The sequence below is a fragment of the Eschrichtius robustus genome, chromosome 14 (assembly GCF_028021215.1).
Source record: "Eschrichtius robustus isolate mEscRob2 chromosome 14, mEscRob2.pri, whole genome shotgun sequence".
Lineage (NCBI taxonomy): Eukaryota > Metazoa > Chordata > Mammalia > Artiodactyla > Eschrichtiidae > Eschrichtius > Eschrichtius robustus.
Window position 1 is genome coordinate 41489862 of NC_090837.1, and position 19422 is coordinate 41509283.

At 40.1% G+C, this 19422-nt stretch overlaps 1 protein-coding gene across 1 annotated transcript; it reads right to left on the bottom strand.

Moving 5' to 3' along the window:
- Window positions 1-1588: 1588 nt before the first annotated feature.
- LOC137776200 (protein TOPAZ1-like) lies at window positions 1589-3314 on the bottom strand (the record flags this gene model as incomplete). The annotated part of the gene is given in 6 exon segments (XM_068562445.1): window positions 1589-1998; window positions 2001-2670; window positions 2672-2806; window positions 2940-3088; window positions 3091-3208; window positions 3210-3314. Coding segments are annotated over 6 exon segments (1587 nt in total), but the record flags the coding sequence as incomplete, so codon positions are not given.
- Between the last annotated feature and the right edge of the window lie 16108 nt (window positions 3315-19422).

Below are 19422 nucleotides of genomic sequence, written 5' to 3' on the forward strand. Positions count from 1 at the left end.
CCTTATCTACTATTAATTTCCTTATATTTACCTTCCCATAATTTGTCCTTCTGAGAAGCTCAAAGACCTTTTCCTTTGTTTTGTTACTTCTCTACAAAATTATTATTCTTTGCTAAGATTCCACATAAGTTCAAGTTCTAATCACCTCTTTGAGTTATTCATCTCTGAGTACTCCTGTGTGTATGTGGGATGCGCATGCTAATAAATTTGTTTGTTTCTTGCTTTTCTCTTATTACTCTGTCTTTTCTGAGTCTAATTTGCAGAGTCCCAGCTAATGAACTTAAGATGGGTAGAGAAAAAGTAATTTTTTTCCTCCCTTACACAAGCAAGTTGTTTAGGTTCTGCATTATATAAAAGGAAGTTCATGTGATAAAAGTAACACATTTTTCTGGAAAAGTCTTGAAAAAGAAGGTAAAATATCCAAGTAATATATCTTTAAGAAATCTACATTCAGCAGTTATTTCCCAAGAGGAGAAATGTTTTCTAGTTTGACCTATATTGTTTAGATTGTTGTTTTATTTTCTTATAAAATTAGTAAGACACATACATTAAAGTCAAAACATCTGGAAAGACTGATTTTTGAAAGCTCCCATGCTTATTTTCCCACCCCCTCTGATAACAAATAGAAGGCAGGTATCAGTCTTATGGAAATAGTTGGCCTATGCAGTCCACCATGGCAGACAGGAGGTGGTGGACCAGGCCACAGGGTGGGAATGCCATCTTCCCAGTGCTTTTCCTTTGAGGGCTACAACTGTCCTCCCAACTGTTAGAGGCCCCAGATCTTGGGAAGATTGTATTTTGGACCCTCTTCCTTTTCTCTTTCTCTCTATTTGGGAAAGGGGTTGCAGAGGAAAAAAAATGATAGAGTTTAAGAATTGGTGGAATTTTTGTTCAGTTATTCATGGTTTTTTTCTTTCTTTTTTCAGTTTTAGTATTTTTTAAAATTGAGTATAGTTGATTTACAATGTTGTGTTAATTTCTGCTGTACAGCAAAGTCAGTTATATATACATTCCTTTTTAAAAAAAATTTTAATTAATTAATTTATTTATTGTTTATTTTTGGCTGCGCGGGGTCTTAGTTGAGGGATCTTCGTTGCAACATGCGGGATCTTTAGTTGTGGCATGTGGACTTCAAGTTGTAGCATGCATGCAGGATCTAGTTCCCCGACCAGGGATCGAACCCGGGCCTCCTGAATTGGGAGCACGGGGTCTTATCCACTAGACCACCAGGGAAGTCCCCCATACATTCTTTTTTAAAATATTCTTTTCCATTATGGTTTATCATAGGGTATTGGATATAGTTCCCTGTGCTATACAGTAGGACCTTGTTGTTTATTCATCCTGTATATAAAAGCTTACATCTACTAACCCCAACCTCCCACTCCATCCTTCCCCCAAGCCCCTCCCCTTGGCAACCACCAGTCTGTTCTCTATGTCAGTGATTCTGTTTCTGTTTTATAGATAGGTTCATTTGTGTCATATTTTATTTTATTTTATTTTTTTATAGTGAAAACTGTCTTTATTTTCATTGCCTTTTATTTTCAACAATGATTACTTGAACTTAAAAAAAAAAGACAGCCTTTAATAACTAATGGTTATTGAAGAGCCAAACCTTGCCAGCCCACTTCATATTCTCTTTCAACCATTTCAGGGCAGAACAATGTTCCATACTATAAACCTGTTCCTTATTAACATTGATGGTCATGTGCTTAATGAAAAGCTTTGGATCTGATATACGAGCAGCCATAATTAATCTTTCCACTGCAGCTTGATAGTCATCCTTGCTCTGAGATTTGTTTTCTTCACATCTTTTTAAAACTATCTGCAGTGTCTGTGTAGAAGTTCCAGGACTCTGAATACTACTAGCATTAGATACCAGGAAGATTTCAATAGCTAAAAGCATTTCAGTCTCAGACAAATAGGAAGGAATCAGTAGAAGTTTTCGGTATAAATTTCCCTCCAATGGTGGGTAGCAACCCAATGAAAGAGCACTTTTGTGTGGGCTCTGGCTTGGAGCCATAAACAACTTCTTCCTAAAGAAGTAATTAATCTTCTAAGAAAGGAAAAATGAATAGGGATGCTCTTTGAAATCATGAATTCTGCTACGGAAGATGACATACAAAGACTGTTGCTTTCTATAGAGGCATCTTGAGAATTTTGAAAACCTGGTAGATTTTGCAAAACTTCAAATGTCTGTCTGTAAAGACTCTTCGCTATGATTTCATGTGCAGTTGTACAGAGCAGATTATGCCAATTGAGCACATCCAGTCTATCACAAGGCCACAGTGGTGTATTGATGACCCCCTCTGACTCCCTTAATACGCAAATGGCACCATCTAGGCTTCCGCTTTTTAGAAAAATTTCTGCTGCAATATTCACAACTTGACATCTTGGTGCTAACTTCTCAGGCCCTATACGTCCTTTTAAACTTGTAAAATGTATTTTTAATTCATATAGTTTATCTAAGACCTTCCTTCCCTTGGACCACTGCAACAGCTTGTGGTAGAAGTACATAGCACTGATTCTGATTCTTCCCAGCAAAGTTTTATCTACTTCACTATTTTGTGGATCTTTGCTAGCTGTTTCGGCGAATTCACGAAATGGAACACCTGGTCTCTCGTCTTTACAGTCTTTTGTTAGTGTTTCAGCAATACAAGCACAAAATCTCTGGGAAATCTGCAAATTTTTCACAGCCCAGTTTTATGTTAATGTATACATTTCCCAATTTGGTCCAGTCACCTTTTTCTTTACAATGCTGTATTTCATTCAAGGCTGACTCTAAATCACACTTCCAGTTCTTTTTAAACTGCCTCATCGAGCTGATCTCCCTGTGCTATGTGTATAACTGATTCACTTTGTTATAAAGCAGAAGCTAACACACCATTGTAAGGCAATTATACTTCAATAAAGATGTTTAAAAAAAAAAACAAAAAAAAAACCTGCCTCATCCGTAACCTGGATTTCATTTCCAGAACTGCAGTTATTTCTTGCTTGGAAGCCTGTACTTGGTATAAAAGCTTAATAATACAGTTAAAGTGTTCTGGGTCAAGTACCATCCCAGCTTCAACAAGCTTGCAAAAGATATCAAAGCAGGTACAGCATTCCTTAATTTCGTAGTTGCCACATACTCAAATATTTTTAGTAATATTTTCAGAGCAGGCAGCATTTTAACCGTTATGCTGAGGTTCATGACCTGAAATACTTCTTTTCAATAAACAGTGTTTGAGTAAAGAATTTAGAAGGTCATTTAGCACTTGTAAATCAAAGTGTATACCCGGCGGAAACTTTCTGTAGCACTCCATAAACGTGTTTACAGGTCAGTCCCTGGCTGTGGATCATCACTTGAGGCTTCAGTAACTTTTCATTTTTCCTTGGTGTGTCTTCCTGACTGCAAGGGGAGCTCTGCTTCCTTCGCTGCTTCTAAGCCAGGCTGGTCTGATGGGTCTGAAGAGCCCCCCTGGCTCCCAGGCCCCTCCACTAGCTGCCTTGTTGAAGCCTTCCCAGGTCCGGACGCCTCACCCGACTTGTCACTTTCCACCTCTTCTCTCCCAGACGGCCCGGGCCACCATCCTCCTCTCTTGCCTGCTCTCCTCGCGTCCCTGCCCCCGCCTCAGGGCTGCAGCCTCCCACCTCACCTGGCCCTGGCCACCAGCAGCCTCGGGCCTTGCGTGTCACCTTCACGCCCTGGGGCCGCCGTGGGGCCCGAGGGTGGCGGCCTCAGCATCTGCCCCGGGCTGCCTGTCTGCCCACCTAGGCCCTCTGCGCCCTCTCACAGGAGCCCAGCGCTGGCACGAAAGCTGCTGCCGCCACCAGGCACCCGCCCTGTGTCATATTTTAGATTCCACATATACGTGATATCATATGGTATTTGTCTTTCTCTTTCTAACTTACTTCACTGAGTATAATAATCTCTAGTTGCATTCATGTTGCTGGAAATGGCATTATTTCATTCTTTTTTATGTCTGAGTAGTATTCAATTGTATATATGTACCACATTTTCTTTATCCATTCATCTGTCATGGACATTTAGGTTGTTTCCATGTGTTGGCTATTGAGAATAGTGCTGCTATGAACACAGGGGTGCATGTATCTTTTTGCATTACAGATTTGTCTGGATATATGCCCAGGAGTAGGATTGCTGGATCATTCTTTTTCTTTCTTCTTTAAAAAAAAAATTCCTTTGTTAAAATGAATGTCACAATAGTTATTTTTGTGTTCTGCTTAAACATTGTATTCTGGATTCACATTTAACACAGAATCATTTCAGCAGATTTGAAAGTCTCTTTAAAACTTGACTTTCATTGTTTGAATAACAGCTGGAGTATGCGGACACTTGCACCATTAATTTGGACATAGCCTTGGGTTTTTGCCAAAGTGTAGCACTTTTAAAAAAGTTACACACATACACAAAATTCCAAGTAGAATTGCTGCATTGGGCCTTCACTGCTGCGCACAGGCTTTCTCTAGTTTCGGCGAGTGGGGGCTACTCTTTGTTGCGGTGCATGGGCTTCTCATTGCGGTGGCTTCTCTTGTTGCGGAGCACGGGCTCTAGGCACGCGGGCTCAGTAGTTGTGGCTCATGGGCTCTAGAGCGCAGGCTCAGTAGTTGTGGCACACGGGCTTAGATGTTCCGTGGCATGTGGGATCTTCCCGGACCAGGGCTCGAACCTGTGTCCCCTGCATTGGCAGGCAGATTCTTAACCACTGCGCCACCAGGGAAGTCCCAGAATTGTCATTTTAACATCCATTTGAATGACTTCTTATAATTTACTAAATGCTTTCTGATATATTATTTACTGTGGCGAGTTTGAATATGTGGGATTTGTCCCTTTGGATAGGAGCACCTCCCAAAGTGGGTAGTGAAAAGTTCATAAAAGATAAATTTGTATTACTATTACCAAATAAAACCATCTAGGTATGTGCATATATATATACAGACACACACATATATATTCATATGCATGCATATGATTTACGTACATTTATCTATTTGATAAATAACTATATATAACTAATACACATATAATAAATATATGTGTATCTCTGTCTGCTGTCTATCTATCTAAAATCTTATAAGCAAGGGCTGGAGACTCCTTTGGAGAAGTACAGGAGGATCCATTATTTACACCATGACTTAAGGGAAACTGACTCTAGGTCAAATCCTCAGGGTGGAGTGTGGTTCTGCTCCTCTTCCTCTCCTTTTTCTGCCTCAGGTCTTAAGCCATTGCTACTCAGGAGACAAATGATCTAATCCAGGGAATTTTTAACTTCCTGCGCCCAAACCCCAAGATACATGGAAGGGCTTCAGGGCAGTTTTGTGTGCAACTTTTAGGCCTGACCTTTAACCTAGTTCCCACCATCCCCTTTCTGCAGGCTCAATGCCTAAGAGAACCCTGACCTTGGAAGGTACATGTTAAAGGTGGCGGAGCCCTAAGATGGGAACCAGCCTGGGTTCCTGAATCACCACTTAGCGGAGAGCCACCTGCTGAGCAGGAGCATCTACTTTGGACTTCGCATGAGTGAAAAATAAACTTCTGTCATGTTTGAGCCACTGTACCTTGTGGGGTGGCTTCTTATAGCAGCTAAAGTTACACTGATTAGTCACAGGGTTCATAACTTTCATTAGATAAGCAAAGAAGCCCATAACTATAGTTAGGAACACTTGAATCAAATTCTAGAAGCATAGAATGTTTTTGCTGGAATCAACCTCAGATTTCTTAGTTAGAGGCTGGGGCCTGGCAGAGGTGGTGGGCAGAGGGATGAGGACGCAGTAGGAAGTGGAGGTGGTCCACGTGTGGTGGGTGGTATGACAGATGTCCTCGCTAGGCAATCCTTCTAGCCTCCTCTCTCCTAAACCCCTATTCTGATGAGGACATTTGGATCCATCCCAACTACCTCATTTTTTACTGAAGCCCAGGATGGTGAAGGGTCTCATCCCAGGTCTCAGGTAGTTGGCAGCCCTGATGCATTAATTCAAGCTGTAATGTTAATGACTCCTGGATTATTCCTCCCACAATATTTGTATTTTAAAGGAAACCTGAAGAAAAGGAAAATTTTAACTCCAAATTCTGCTTTAAGCTGTATGTCTCTTCCATGGTGGTGTTTCAGGTGTTTTGAAACCTGGGTGCAGAAGACATTCTTAGAAGATTTCAGGGAATCCCTGCAATCACAATATCAGGTACCCGTCTACTCTGCCTGTGTGTAAAGCCATTTGTGAAGATAAAGATTCACATAGTGGAAAAGGAGAGAATTCTCCCCATAGCTTGAAGCAAATAGAGGTGGTCTGATATATTGCGGTTATTGTATTGGAACAAAAGGGCCAAATAGCTTTGAGATCAAGAGAATTATAAATATGCCCAAGCAGCCTTTGAGGAGGTCTTCAGTAGGGGGTTGTATTATTTTTCATTGGCTAAGAATAAAGTGATTTGGGCTACAGTATTTTAGGCCACAATTTTAATTAGCCATGCCATTAGTTTATATTTTCTTTTGAGAACTTAATAACTAATGGTGCAACTGAATCTCTCAAAAATTTCATCAGCAGAATATTTTCGTATTCTGCTATAAATTAAGCTGTATGGAGGGGCACATTTATTTTCTTTCATTTCCTTCTTAACACACGCGGTGGTGAGATGTTAGGATTTACATGACTCATTAGCTCATTTCCTGCCTAGTCCTTTCCTGCCCATTTCCTTGTTCGGTTTTCATAACTTTTTTTGATGCCTGGGAGCCACTGGATATTTTCAGGCTGCTTTTACCTCAGGATTTGAGTTGGTACCTAGAGTCCAATTGTTTTGGGTGTTGCTCTGATTAACACCTCCCTCTCAGGGCTTTTAATCCTGAAAAAGCTGTGGCAGTTTGGAAAATCAGGGTCCGATGTTAACTAGCCATAGGAGAGACAAGATGATGTTTCCAGGCAGCATTATCTCTGGAAAATACCAAAGTTGCAAGAAACAGACATGTAAATTCAGTTGAAGGGGTTTAATGAGTTAATGAGGGGTTAAATGGACAAAGATTTAAACAGGAAAGGGCGGGGGTGACACCATTTTTCAGGTCAGCAATTGAGGAGTTAAGCTTTTAGGAGCACAGAGAACAACAGTTAAAACCATTGAAAGCCCCCCTAGCAGTTCTGACCTTTATCTGCAGGGTCCAAATCCAGACAAGGGTCTTAATTAGCTCCAGAGAAATCTAGCGCTTTGGCAACATACCAACACACATTACAAAAACAAGAAAACCCCAAACCAACCAGTAAATAAAAGAGCCATTTTTTTAAAAAAAAGTTAAATAGGAGCAACATTTATATAACCTTTTGGTGTTTCTGTTTTCCAATTTCTCATTTTTTTTCTCCCTATACCATCTTACACTTGATTCTTTTCCATGACCTTCAGCTTATTCCCTCTTGTTTTTCTTATCTGTTTATTGTCCTTCTAGAATTTAGATGCACTTTAAAATATTTTTCTATATTTTAATTTTTTAATTATAAAAGGAATGCATGCTTATTGTATAAATAATTTTCAACAATGAAAAATGCATAGTTATGAAGTCTCCCATGGGTCCAAGATTTTTTCTATGCATTTTACATAGATGTGTATGTTTATGTGTGAGTCTAATCATATACATACACACTCAAAAATTTTTTTTAACAAAAAAAGCGTTGTATGTGCAATTCTGCAACTTGCCTTTTTTATGTACTCATGTATCTCATTATATTTCTACATTGGATTGATATAGGTGGTGCGCCTTTTTATATAGATTTTTATTTAAAAAATTCTAGCATATTTTTTAATCCCTGATCAAAATATTTTAAGCTGTGTGTCCAATCAATGCATGTAGGTGCTGTGATTTATAAAATATGATTTTATTTGTAACTAGAGCTTGCATGTTATATTGGCTTATGTCTTTGTGCACTATTTTGAATGCATAATCAGTGTTTCTTTCTGCTCTTATCGTTATTACTATTTTAATCTTTTGTTCATTCAAATAATTTTTGGTTTCTTTCCTGTTTAAGTCTTTCTTGTGTTAGCTTTGTTCTTTTCCTTTCTCATTCCATTTTTCCCTTCTCTACTGGCTTGGAAGTTATATACACTATTTCCATTCTCTTAATGTTTACCCTAGAAATTTTAACATGCATATGTAACTTAACATAGTGTACATTTATTATCTTTGCTGTCCTGTCAGACGCTCAAAACTTAAGACGACCAATTCTGGTTATTCTCTCTGACTTAACATGTTTAGTATTTTTGGCTCCATATTGATTACTTTTTAACTCCACAAATTTTATTGTTTTATGTAGTTGGAGATTTTTCCCCCTCACTGTTCTTTCTTTATTTCTTGCTTCCCAGGCCCCACTCTGGTATAATTTTCATTCCTCCTAAAATTATAAGCTCTAGAATTTCATTTTGTGAGAGTCAGTTGGTAAGAAATGTCTCTGTTTTCTTTTTTTTGTAGAAAATGTATCTATTTGCCCTTATTCTTTTTTTAAAAATATTTATTTATTTATTTATTATTTATTTTGGCTGCACTGGGTCTTTGTTGCGGCACGCGGGATCTTCATTGCGGCATGTGGACTTCTTAGTTGAGGCATGTGGGCTTCTAGTTGCAACATGCATGTGGGAGCTAGTTCCCCGACCAGAGATCGAACCCGGGCCCCCAGCAATGGAAGCGTGGGGTCGTAACCACTGGACCACCAGGGAAGTCTATTTGCCTTTATTCTTGATAGTCTTTAAAATTCTGGATTATTTGTTCTCAGTTCCCTGAAGATATTACACTGTCTTTCGGCTTTCAGTGTTGCTTGCCATGAATTTAATTGTAGGTAAACTATCTTTTCTCTTTGGTTTCTTTTAAGACCTTTACTTTGTTTTTGGTATCTTTCTCTCTGGTGTGATTAGTGGATTTTATTTTTATTTATCCTTCTTGGGATTCGTTGTGCTTCCTGAATCTGAAGGGTGGTAGATATTTTCCAGTTCTGGATACTTGCTTCTCCTTCATTTTCTCTAATTTCTTTTTCTGAAACTCTCATTGAATTCATTTTAGATCTCATTCTGTCCTCCATGTCTTTGGTCTTTATCCCATCTTTCATATTTTCCTTGTTGCTTCTCTCTGTACTGCATTCTTGGAAATTTATTAATCTTACTTTTCAAGTTTTCATGTTTTTTCTTTAGTTGTTTTTAAACTGCAGTTTCATTTATCTATTGATTTTTTTTTTCAATTTCAATTTTGCATGTTAGAAGCTCTATTTAGTTCTTTCCTAAGCCTATTGGTAATCTTTTTTTTTTTTTTTAAATAAATTTATTTATTTATTTATTTTTGGCTGTGTTGGGTTTTCGTTTCCGTGTGAGGGCTTTCTCTAGTTGTGGCAAGCGGGGGCCACTCTTCATCGCGGTGCGCGGGCCTCTCACTATCGTGGCCTCTCTTGCTGCGGAGCACAGGCTCCAGACGCGCAGGCTCAGTAGTTGTGGCTCACGGGCCTAGTTGCTCCGCGGGCATGTGGGATCTTCCCAGACCAGGGCTCGAACCCGTGTCCCCTGCATTGGCAGGCAGATTCTCAACAACTGTGCCACCAGGGAAGCCCCGGTAATCTTTGATAATATCTTGATCCTCATCATAATTTTGAAAACATTAAAAAAATTTCTCTAAACACGTGAACATATTTAGTTTCTAGTCACTATATTACTGTTTCAGTAGCTGCAGGTTTGCAGTTCCAATATCTACGGTTTGCTTTTTCTTCTGATTCCTATTTGTGGTAGTTTGTTTTCTTATGTGTCTGGTGATTGTGAACTCATATTCTTTGCAATTTTATTTGTTCTTGGAGGTCTAAACTGTGTTTTGGCAGAGAGAATTTGTGGGTCCATTGATGAAGACCACTTCAAAGTAAATTTTTAGCTTAAGTTTTCTTGGCCTTCTGCAATAATGAATTCTGGCCCCAAACATGCATGAAAATGGGCTTATGGCTAGGAATTATTAGGGGAGAATATTCTTTGTTTATGCTCTAACCAGAGACAAGGCTGAGACATGCAAATATCCCCACTGTCTCCCTCTCAGAAACCTTTATAAAAAACATACCCACTGAGGGTGTCACTTTTGGGAAGTCTCAACTTTTAAGATATGTTCCCTGCTTTACTTGGCCCCAGGTTTGTTTCCTTTCTTGACACCTCTGGTTGGTAAGACCCAAGATCTAAGCATCTGGGAACGTGCATATACCTCCCAGGCAAACGGTGGTCTCAGAACCTGGTCACCCTCTGAGTCTGAGGTTTCTCATCATATTCAGCTTTAAGAACTCCCCTTTCTTTCTCACCAGCTTAGCTATGCATTTTATTATTTTTTATTTTTATTAATTTTTATTGGAGTATAGTTTCTTTACAATAGCCATGCATTTTAAAAATGGTTTTTCCTACATCAAAATTAAATGTCTGTGGGACTTCCGTGGTGCTCCAGTGGTAAAGACTCCACCTTCCAGTGCAGGGGATGTGGGTTCAATCCCTGGTTGGGGAACTAAAATCCCACATGCTGCGCAGCAACTAAGCCCACGCGCCTCAACAAGACAGCCCGCACATCGCAAACTACAGAGCCCACACGCTCTGGAGCCCGCACGCCACAACTAGAGAAGAGAAAACCCACACGCTACAACTAGAGGGAAGCCTGCGCGCTACAACAAAGAGCCCACGTGCTGCAACTAGAGAGAAACCCGTGCGCCACAACGAAGAGCCCACATCACAACGAAAGATCCCGCAAGCCTCAATGAAGACCCCGCGTGCTGCAACTAAGACCCAACACAGCCAAAAAAATAAATTAAATAAATAAATACTTTTTAAAAAGTCTGTGCATCAAAGGACACTATCAACGGGGTGAAAAGGCAACCCATGGAATGGGAGATATGTTTGCAAATAATATATCTGATAATTTATAAAGATATATAATATGTATTGTAAATATATATGTATATATTAATGTACACTTCTACAATATCTAAAAAGATTATGTAAAGAACTCCTACAGTTCAGCAACAAGAAAACAAATAACCTGATTAAAAGTGAGCAAAGGAATTGCATATTCTCTGAAGAAGATATTCAAATGGCCAGAAAGCATATGAAAAGGTTCTCAACATCAGTAATCACTAGAGAAATGCAAATCAAAACCACAATGAGATACCACCTCCTATCCATTAGGGTGGCTATTTAAAAACAACAACAACAACAGCAGCAAATAACAAGTGCTGATGAGGTTGTGGAGAAATCAAAACCCCTGTGCATTGCTGGTGGGGATGCAGAGTGGTGCAGCTGCTGTGGAAAACTGTATGGCAATTCCTCAAAACACTAAAAATAGAATTACCATATGATCCAAGTACCATATAATTCTACTTCTGGGTATATACGCAAAGGAGTTAAAAGGAGAGATTTCAACAGATATTTGTACACCCATGTTCATAACAGCATCATTCACAATAGCCAAAAGTCCCACTTGGAAACAACCCAAATGTCCACCAATAGATGAATGGATAAACAAAATGTGGTGTATCCACATGATGGAATATTATTGAGCCTTAAAAAGGAAGGAAATCCTGACACGTGCTACAACATGGATGAACCTTGAAGACATTATACTAAGTGAAATAAGCCAGTTACAGAAGGACAAATATTGTATAATTCCACTTACATGAGGTACCTAGAGTAGCCAAATTCATCAAGACAGAAAGTAGAATGATGACTGCCAAAGGGTGAGGGAAGAGGAGAATCGGGAGTCCTCCCAATTGTTTAAAATGTGCACAGAGTTTCAGTTGTGCAAGATGGAAAATGTTCTGGGGGTGGATCGTGGTGACAGTTGCACAACAGTGTGAATGTACTTAATGTCACTGAACTGTGCACTTAAAAATGGCTAAGATGGTATATTTTATGTATATTTTACTATAATTTAAGAAAAAAGGCTTTTATAATTCATTCAGCACTTTTCGGGGTTCTATCCTAAGATATCTAGTTTTCCGTAATGCTGGAATTAGAAATCCCCATTGGACTGACTTTTTCTTTGTGTTCATGGTGTCTACTAGGCACTCAGTTTTAGCTACGTATGGATACCCAGCCAGATTCCAAACTGTGGAAACCAAGATGATAACCTAGGAATTTGACGTCCTGTATCACTGAGTGGTCCATATTGTTTCTTTTGTTCTTTGACTATTCTAGATATTATTTTACATCACATTATTTACACATTTCATGATGATCTTTGATAGTACCAACTCTCCAATTCTTCCTTTGTGGAATAGATCCATATTGCACATCAGAAAAGCATGGATAAATCTGTGTCAGTATAATTTGACTTGACTTCTTATCACCTTGTGTGTGTATGTGTGTTTGTGTAGGTGCTTCATTCATTCATTCATTTATTCACTTACTGTTGTGTACTAGGTGCTATCTAGGCACTGGGGATACAGAAGTGCAAAAGACAAATTTCCTGCCCAGATTCTAACGGGGGAAGAGACAGTACCCATATCAGCAAATAAATAGCAAGGTAGTTCTAAGTAATAATTTCACAAAGAATATGAATCCAGGGTAATGGGATAGACTGTGACAGCGAGAAGGGGACTGCAGGAGCTAGGGTGGTCAGGAAAGGAGTCTCTGGGGATGGTATTTGAGCTGAGACCCAGTGTTAATGATGAGGAAACTGTGTGTATATCTGGGGGAAGAGCTTTCATGAAGGCGGAATAGCAAGAACAGTGAGTCTGAGATAGGATTCGTGTGATTAATTATCTAAATCCCATCAGAGAATCCTAAAATCTTGGTAGTGAGGAAGTTTAGTTTGGTGAATATTATCCTTAATGTATGTGACATCTTAAAAAATGTATTTATGAAATAAAAATTGACCATCCATTTAAATCAGCAGCGACTAATTTTCGTTACTGAAATCAGTTAGCATTTTCCTCCACCATTTCAGTCACTCTAAGCAATCTTTCACTACTTGCTGTAGCATGCATGCATTTAATAATAAGTAAACTATGAGGGCTATAATGATTTTGCTTAAGACTTTATATTAGTGACTAAAAATAAACTTAGCTTTGTGTATGGTTAGAGTATCTTTGTATAATTTAGGTGTCTTGAATAGTTGGAGGGCCTGAGCTTTCCAGTTTGGTTAATTACTCAAATCTACCATGTAACTGCAAAGTATTACCTCCTTTTTATGCTTTATAGACAAAAGTCACAGGTATAATCATAGAGATAGCATATAGAAATATCAATCAATTTGCCAGTTCAGCTTTTCTTTCATTGAGAACAAATAATAAACCCTAAGTGTGTTCACATTCTGTGATTCTGATTTATATACTCCCCAATTAGTGCCCCATTTAATCTGCTCACCTGTTGTTGCTTTGTTCTGAATTTCATGGCTCTGTTGTTTTAAACTCTCTTGCATACGTTTTCCGAGTGAGGCTGAGTACTGCAACCCCTTGGTTTTTGGGAACTTGGAACACTGCCACAGTGTCTGAATTGCCTGGATAAAGAAAAGTAGGTTCTGTAATTATTTTATTTTCTACACAGCGTGTGATTTGTTATTGATGACACGTGCATAGAGTGCTTTCTCCGTTAGGCTGGCTGATCCCTCTACTATGGTATTAGTGTCACTGTCACTCTGCTCGAAGCTATAGTTTGTTAGGCAACTCTAGCATGGGGGAATGAGCATGTACTTTTTAATGTGTCTGAAATAGCTACACACTGACAGATGTTCCCACATGCTTGCTGATGTCATGACTGGGGCTCATATAAAGCCTGGGAAATTAAAAGAAAGAAGAAAATGTTAGTTGAGGCTCCAGAAGGAGAGATTATAGAGGCAGACAACAGGAAATTTTGAAAAAAAGCCCACCAATATATTAACTTTCCTTTTAGGTCTGGCGCTTCCTCCTCCCTGCCCCCCCAATAGGGATGCAGTCACGACTCAGTCTGTTAAATGTGAGAAAATTCAATATTGAGAGCTATTCTTTTATGTGCTCACTTACAAATAAAACAAGCATGCAAACAAAAAACCCCAAATAAATTAAGGTGGTCTCTTTACCCCTCTACCAAGAAATGCATATCACAGTGTTTACTTGGTAGGCCAATTATTTTAAAAACTGGGTTTCAAGGAAAAAGTCACTCTCTGGTGGAGAACCCTACATGACAAGTTCTGTTCCACAGTGGATTAAAATGGTGGAGGGGAGATGCTAACACAACTTCAACTACAGCAGTGTGAACACACCACTGTAATAATTCATTTAGAATGATGACACCTGAGACCTAATTTAAAAGTCCTAGATGAATACCAGTCTCACATTCAACCCTGAGGGCTGCTGCAAACATACCTAAGGAAGTCTAAGAACCATAGTGAGTCTAATTGAATTGGACTTAAACGGACCATTGAGATGGCCTCACCGAGCTCTGGGGAATTCATATTGTCTATACTGTATCAGAATCACAGCTTGAACTGAATAACTGGTTACATTCAATCATGTTACTGTAACTCATGCTTGAGGTAAAGGGGAAACCTTTTGCTATCAGCAAGACTGGATGGAAAACAATTTCAAATCACTTTAAACCCAGTTGGCAACTACTTTGCCAATTATGGAATCCAGTGGGAAAGGTGTGAGCGAGGGCTCAGGACTAAATGATTTATGTCAGGCATCTGGGCCTCCCGAGGAACGTGGGAGGGTATGCGGAGGAGGGGCGTGTGGCTAATTATTTCTCCTAAGAATACTTTGGCGAGGTAATTTGTGCTTGCAGATGAGTCACACTGCAGGCTGGATAAAAGGCGAGGTAAGAACACAAAGTCCTAAGATCCTATTTAGAGATGGATAAAGAGGGAACCGAAGGATTCAATACACTTTCTCATCTCTTCACTCTGAAACATTTGGAGATATAAAATAAAAAGAGCAAACCTAGTCCTCTGTTCTAACAGTCACATTGGGATCAAAGTCTGTAATTTGTACTGCAGATATTGCATCGACTGCTTTCTAACACAGAGTTACTGGCACAGATGACATACTGTAATTTATTGGATGAACAAGTGTGAATCTGAGGCCCTTTACAATAACCCTCTTTTTTTTCAAGTCCTAATTTATTTTTGATGACTTTGGTTGTAGAGATGAGAATTCCTATACTACCCAATGCTTTCTAAAGAAGAATGTCACCATTCTCTGGGATTCATGTATGAAACTGTCTGGCTGAGAAATGATCCTGAAAGTTACCCCCAAGAGTTTTGAGTTCTGCCAGCCCACCCCAAACAAAAATAAACGTGATGATAGAATTCCACTATGGTAGTTCACAGTGGAGATATACAGGTTTATTGAATAATCTCTTCAGATCCTTTCATTATCTAAAGATTTTAAAGGTGTTTTTAGTAATCTGGAAGAGGTTTTTAATGCTATAATTATATTAAATCCAGCACTGGGGCTCTTGTTAAAACCTCATGTGAGTATGTTGGTACTAGGCTGGCACTCTTTTGCTTTCTCATCTTTCCTCTCTTTTAGCAGCTGCCTACCATCGTTACAGTTAATATAGTGGATTAAACTTTTGGGCTAGCTGGCGGCTCTGAGTATCTCTCTGATGGTTTCCATTGTGCACATCCCTAGAAAACACTTCTGACCAATGAACCCCTAACTGCAAATGACACAGGCAAGCTTCACTGAAAATGACACCACTGGAGGGGAGCTTGCACTCATTTGGGATGTTTCCTCATTGGGGAAAGAAGGCCATTTCAACAGTTACACCAAAGTGATACTGTGATGTGGCATTTACTTTTCTAAGGCACCGAACAAAGCAGTGGGGGTAGTGTGTGCTCCTACATGCTAACTATGTGCTTAGCTGTGTGATGTCCAAATAATCCCAGCATGTCCATAAGAGACTGAGAAATAGCAGTCTTCCTTGTTCATCCTCATACAGAATGGAGAAGGTGGATGTCACACAGTCTAAACTAAATCATGATCCATGTCGAATCAATCTTAAGTGCAGACATTGTGAGAAATAGGAGTTAAATACTGTCAGAAAGGGGGAGGGAAGGTTGCATGGGAAGAACCCCAGGACTGATCTTTGGGAAAGCTGGATTCTGATTCTTGGCTGCAACCAAAGATGCACGGTGGCTTTGGGTGAGTTTCTTCACCTCTCTGGGTCCCCCTCAGGTTCCTCTGTAACACAAGGGAGGTAGACCAGATGGTTAAACCTAATTTAACAATCATTCATTTAGTGTTCAGTTTGTGCCAAGATTTGTGCTAGGCAGTGGGGAGATTTGAGAATAAATCAGATACAGTTCACGTCCTTTTGGATTTGATAGGGTAGCAAGTTAGACTAACATTAAAAAAATACTTGTGAGGTGCTGCATTTTAAAAAGTGGGAAGTATACGGTGCTATGGAAAGATAGGACTAAGTTTGAAGAGTCAGGAAGGCTTCTTGAGGAAAGTTGTTTAAGTTGAGACTGAAGGACAAGGAGGAGTTGGTGAGGAAAAGTTGGGGGTAGGATGAGATAGAGAAGCATTTCAGACAGACAGACTGCATTTGTGCAAGCTCTGCAGCAACAAAGAGGTTGGACTGGATTATGGAACACGAAGGAAAATGTAGGCCAGATGGAGGCTGCATATGTTGTGGTCAGCATTTTGACCTCATCCCAAGGGCAGTGGGAAGCCATTGAAGGGTATCCTGCTGCAGAGTGGAGTTGATGTCTGAGGTTTCCTCCAGACCCACTGTTCTGGAGCTTTCCACATGGTTGTAGGACCTCTCTAAGACTCATCAGAGAGATTCAATATTCAGGTGCAATTCAGACAAGAGACACAAAGCAGTGACCCCAGAAATTCACTTCCAATCTGCAGCTTGTTGAAGCCTGGTGTGTAAAGATAGATTTGCGTATGTAGGTTGGATTTGGTGCCTTTGGCCTTGTCCTCTGGGGCTGAAATTAGTGTGGACCAGACGGTTCATTTCTCTGTTGGGCTAATCAGGAGGTTTTCAAAGAAAGTAAGAGGGTGTGTTGTGTGCCTAAGACTCCTCACCAAGTAAGGAGATGGGAACTAGAACTCTTCAGAACATCAGCCTTTTCTTGACCACCTCCCTCAGGGCAAGACTTTCTGAGTCTTGCATATGCCGTTGCTCTATCCACTCCTGGGGTGAGAATCATTTGACAGCAGTGGGAACATAATTCAGAGGGACCTAGCATTAGGTGGCTAGATAGCAATGATATTATTTATGAAGTGCTGCCAGGTGAAGGCATTTTACATCCCTTCTCTCATTTGAATGTCTCAAAGCCCGGTGAGCTAAGTGGGACAGGTATGCTTACTTTACAGGTGACGAAATGGGGGCTTGGGAAGATAGGCACCCTGTCCACATCACACAGCTAGTAAGTGGAAGAGCTGGGAATCAAACCTGACATTGCAAACTCTGAGATTCAGACTTTTTAAACATCCCCATGCTGCCTTCTGTGGAAACTTCTGCTATATATTTGGGGGTGAGAGAGGGGCAAATTTTAATCTCTCAATATGCTTGCAACTCTTTCCTGCCTTTGAGTGAATATAAGTACAATAAACCCCGTCACCATGGTGCAATCATCAGTCTCTTGACAGGACACGTGGAATGTAGGTCTGCAGGTGGTCCTTGCATGGTGGATGCCTATTTGCGCTCACCTGTCTCCACACGGTTTGTTTCTGCCGCATCTATGCAGTGTCAGTTATCACCCCTCAGGAGAGAGGGGCGACATGGATGCTTTGAGAATTGCCCTTGTCTTTCAGGAAGAATATATGTTGAGTTTTCATTTAGAAAAGGTACCACCTGCATTTGGAATCTATTTATTCTCTGATCTCCAAAGGTAACAGCAGAGGTGGTGATCACAAAACCCCTCACTTGGGATGGAAAAGTACAGAGGGAGGAATTTCCTTCGAAATAATCAGGACACGAGGGTCATTTTCCAGTTTTGGCTGTACTCTACTAAGGCCTATAGGCCCTGCTTACGTGTTCTAGAAATAAAACAAAAATGGGAAAACCGAACTGCTTAATATTCCCTGTTTTGCAAAGAGTTATTGTTACCATTTTCCTTTCAAGTATATATACAAGGTGATTTGAAATGAAAACAAATATGGTCCACAGTGCTAAGGCTACTTCAAAGTTTTCACTTCTTTGTGGTTTTTGTACTAAATTTTTTTGATAGAACAGCACCAGACATCAAACATAGAAGAGCTATGCATTCAGAGCCTAAATGATGCATTACTGTGACGTTGTAAGAGATGTAGTTTCTCCAAAACACGTGTAATATAGATTAAGTGTTTAATTTTTTGGCAGAATCAATATGATAACCTTTTTTAGTGATAGATTATTGTAAAATGATTTTTCATTTTAGAAAAAGACACCCAGATCCAGGATCCAAGAAACAATTTTGTGATATGCCAATGTTGGGTCAGTAGTCAAATCTGATAGTGTTTTCCCCTGATGTTTCAACTGTACTGATGTTATCTGGGAGGGATGAATAGTTTGCACTATGTAATAGAAAGAATGTTAAGCTATGATGAGACGTTCATTCTATTAGATCAGAGAAGCATTGGACAAGGTTCCACTTTGGATTCTACATGTAATTCTTTTCTCTGGATTAATGAGTGGGACTTCCCCTTTTCTGGAGATTAAAGGCCTGTTTGAAGGGTCTTGGTATTTCTCCCACAAGGGTTTGCTGCAGGCATCAGTGTAGGCATCTTTTGGTTTAGGCATATATATGTATATGTGTATATGTATATATATATATGTATATATATATATATTTGTTTTGTTTAAAGTTTGCTGAGGAATTAAATTTGTTATTGCAATTCACTAATTCATGACCAAAAGTTGATTTGTCAGATAATTTGGGTAGTACATTATAAAGCAGAGAGTGGAGCTTGAGGGAACAGGATGGGGGCAGACAGAGGGAAAGATTGGAAGCCAGGGACAGTGTTCCTGGGGGCCCTCCCTCCCTTTCTTCCTTCCTTCCCTCCCTCCCTCCCTTCCTTCCTCCCTCCTTTTCTACCCTCTCTCTCTTCCTTCCTCCCTCCTTCTGCCCTCTCCTCCCTCCCACACATTCATAGGTGTCACACATTCATCCCACACCTCTGAGATATGTACCAGGCATGATGCTGAGCACTGGACATTCACAGGTAACTGAGTCAGCGTCAGCCCTTTGAGCAGCCTCAGTCAAGCACCACAGGGATTAGCGAGGAGAGAGCGACCACACTGAGAGCCCAGAGTGCTGCAGAGACCAGAGGAACCTGCCCTCTCTTCTGGTCTTCCTGGGGGAAGGTTGCCTCATTACACCTGTCTGGGCCGTCTCCTGGGACTGGGAGCACATGGGTTGGGCTGGGGAGAGGAAGGAGCTCCAAGGTCAAACGCACCCCACTCAGAAAAGCCCACCCACCTGCACACAGGCCACTCGCCAGCTGTGTGACCTTGTTCACGTGACGTCACCTCTT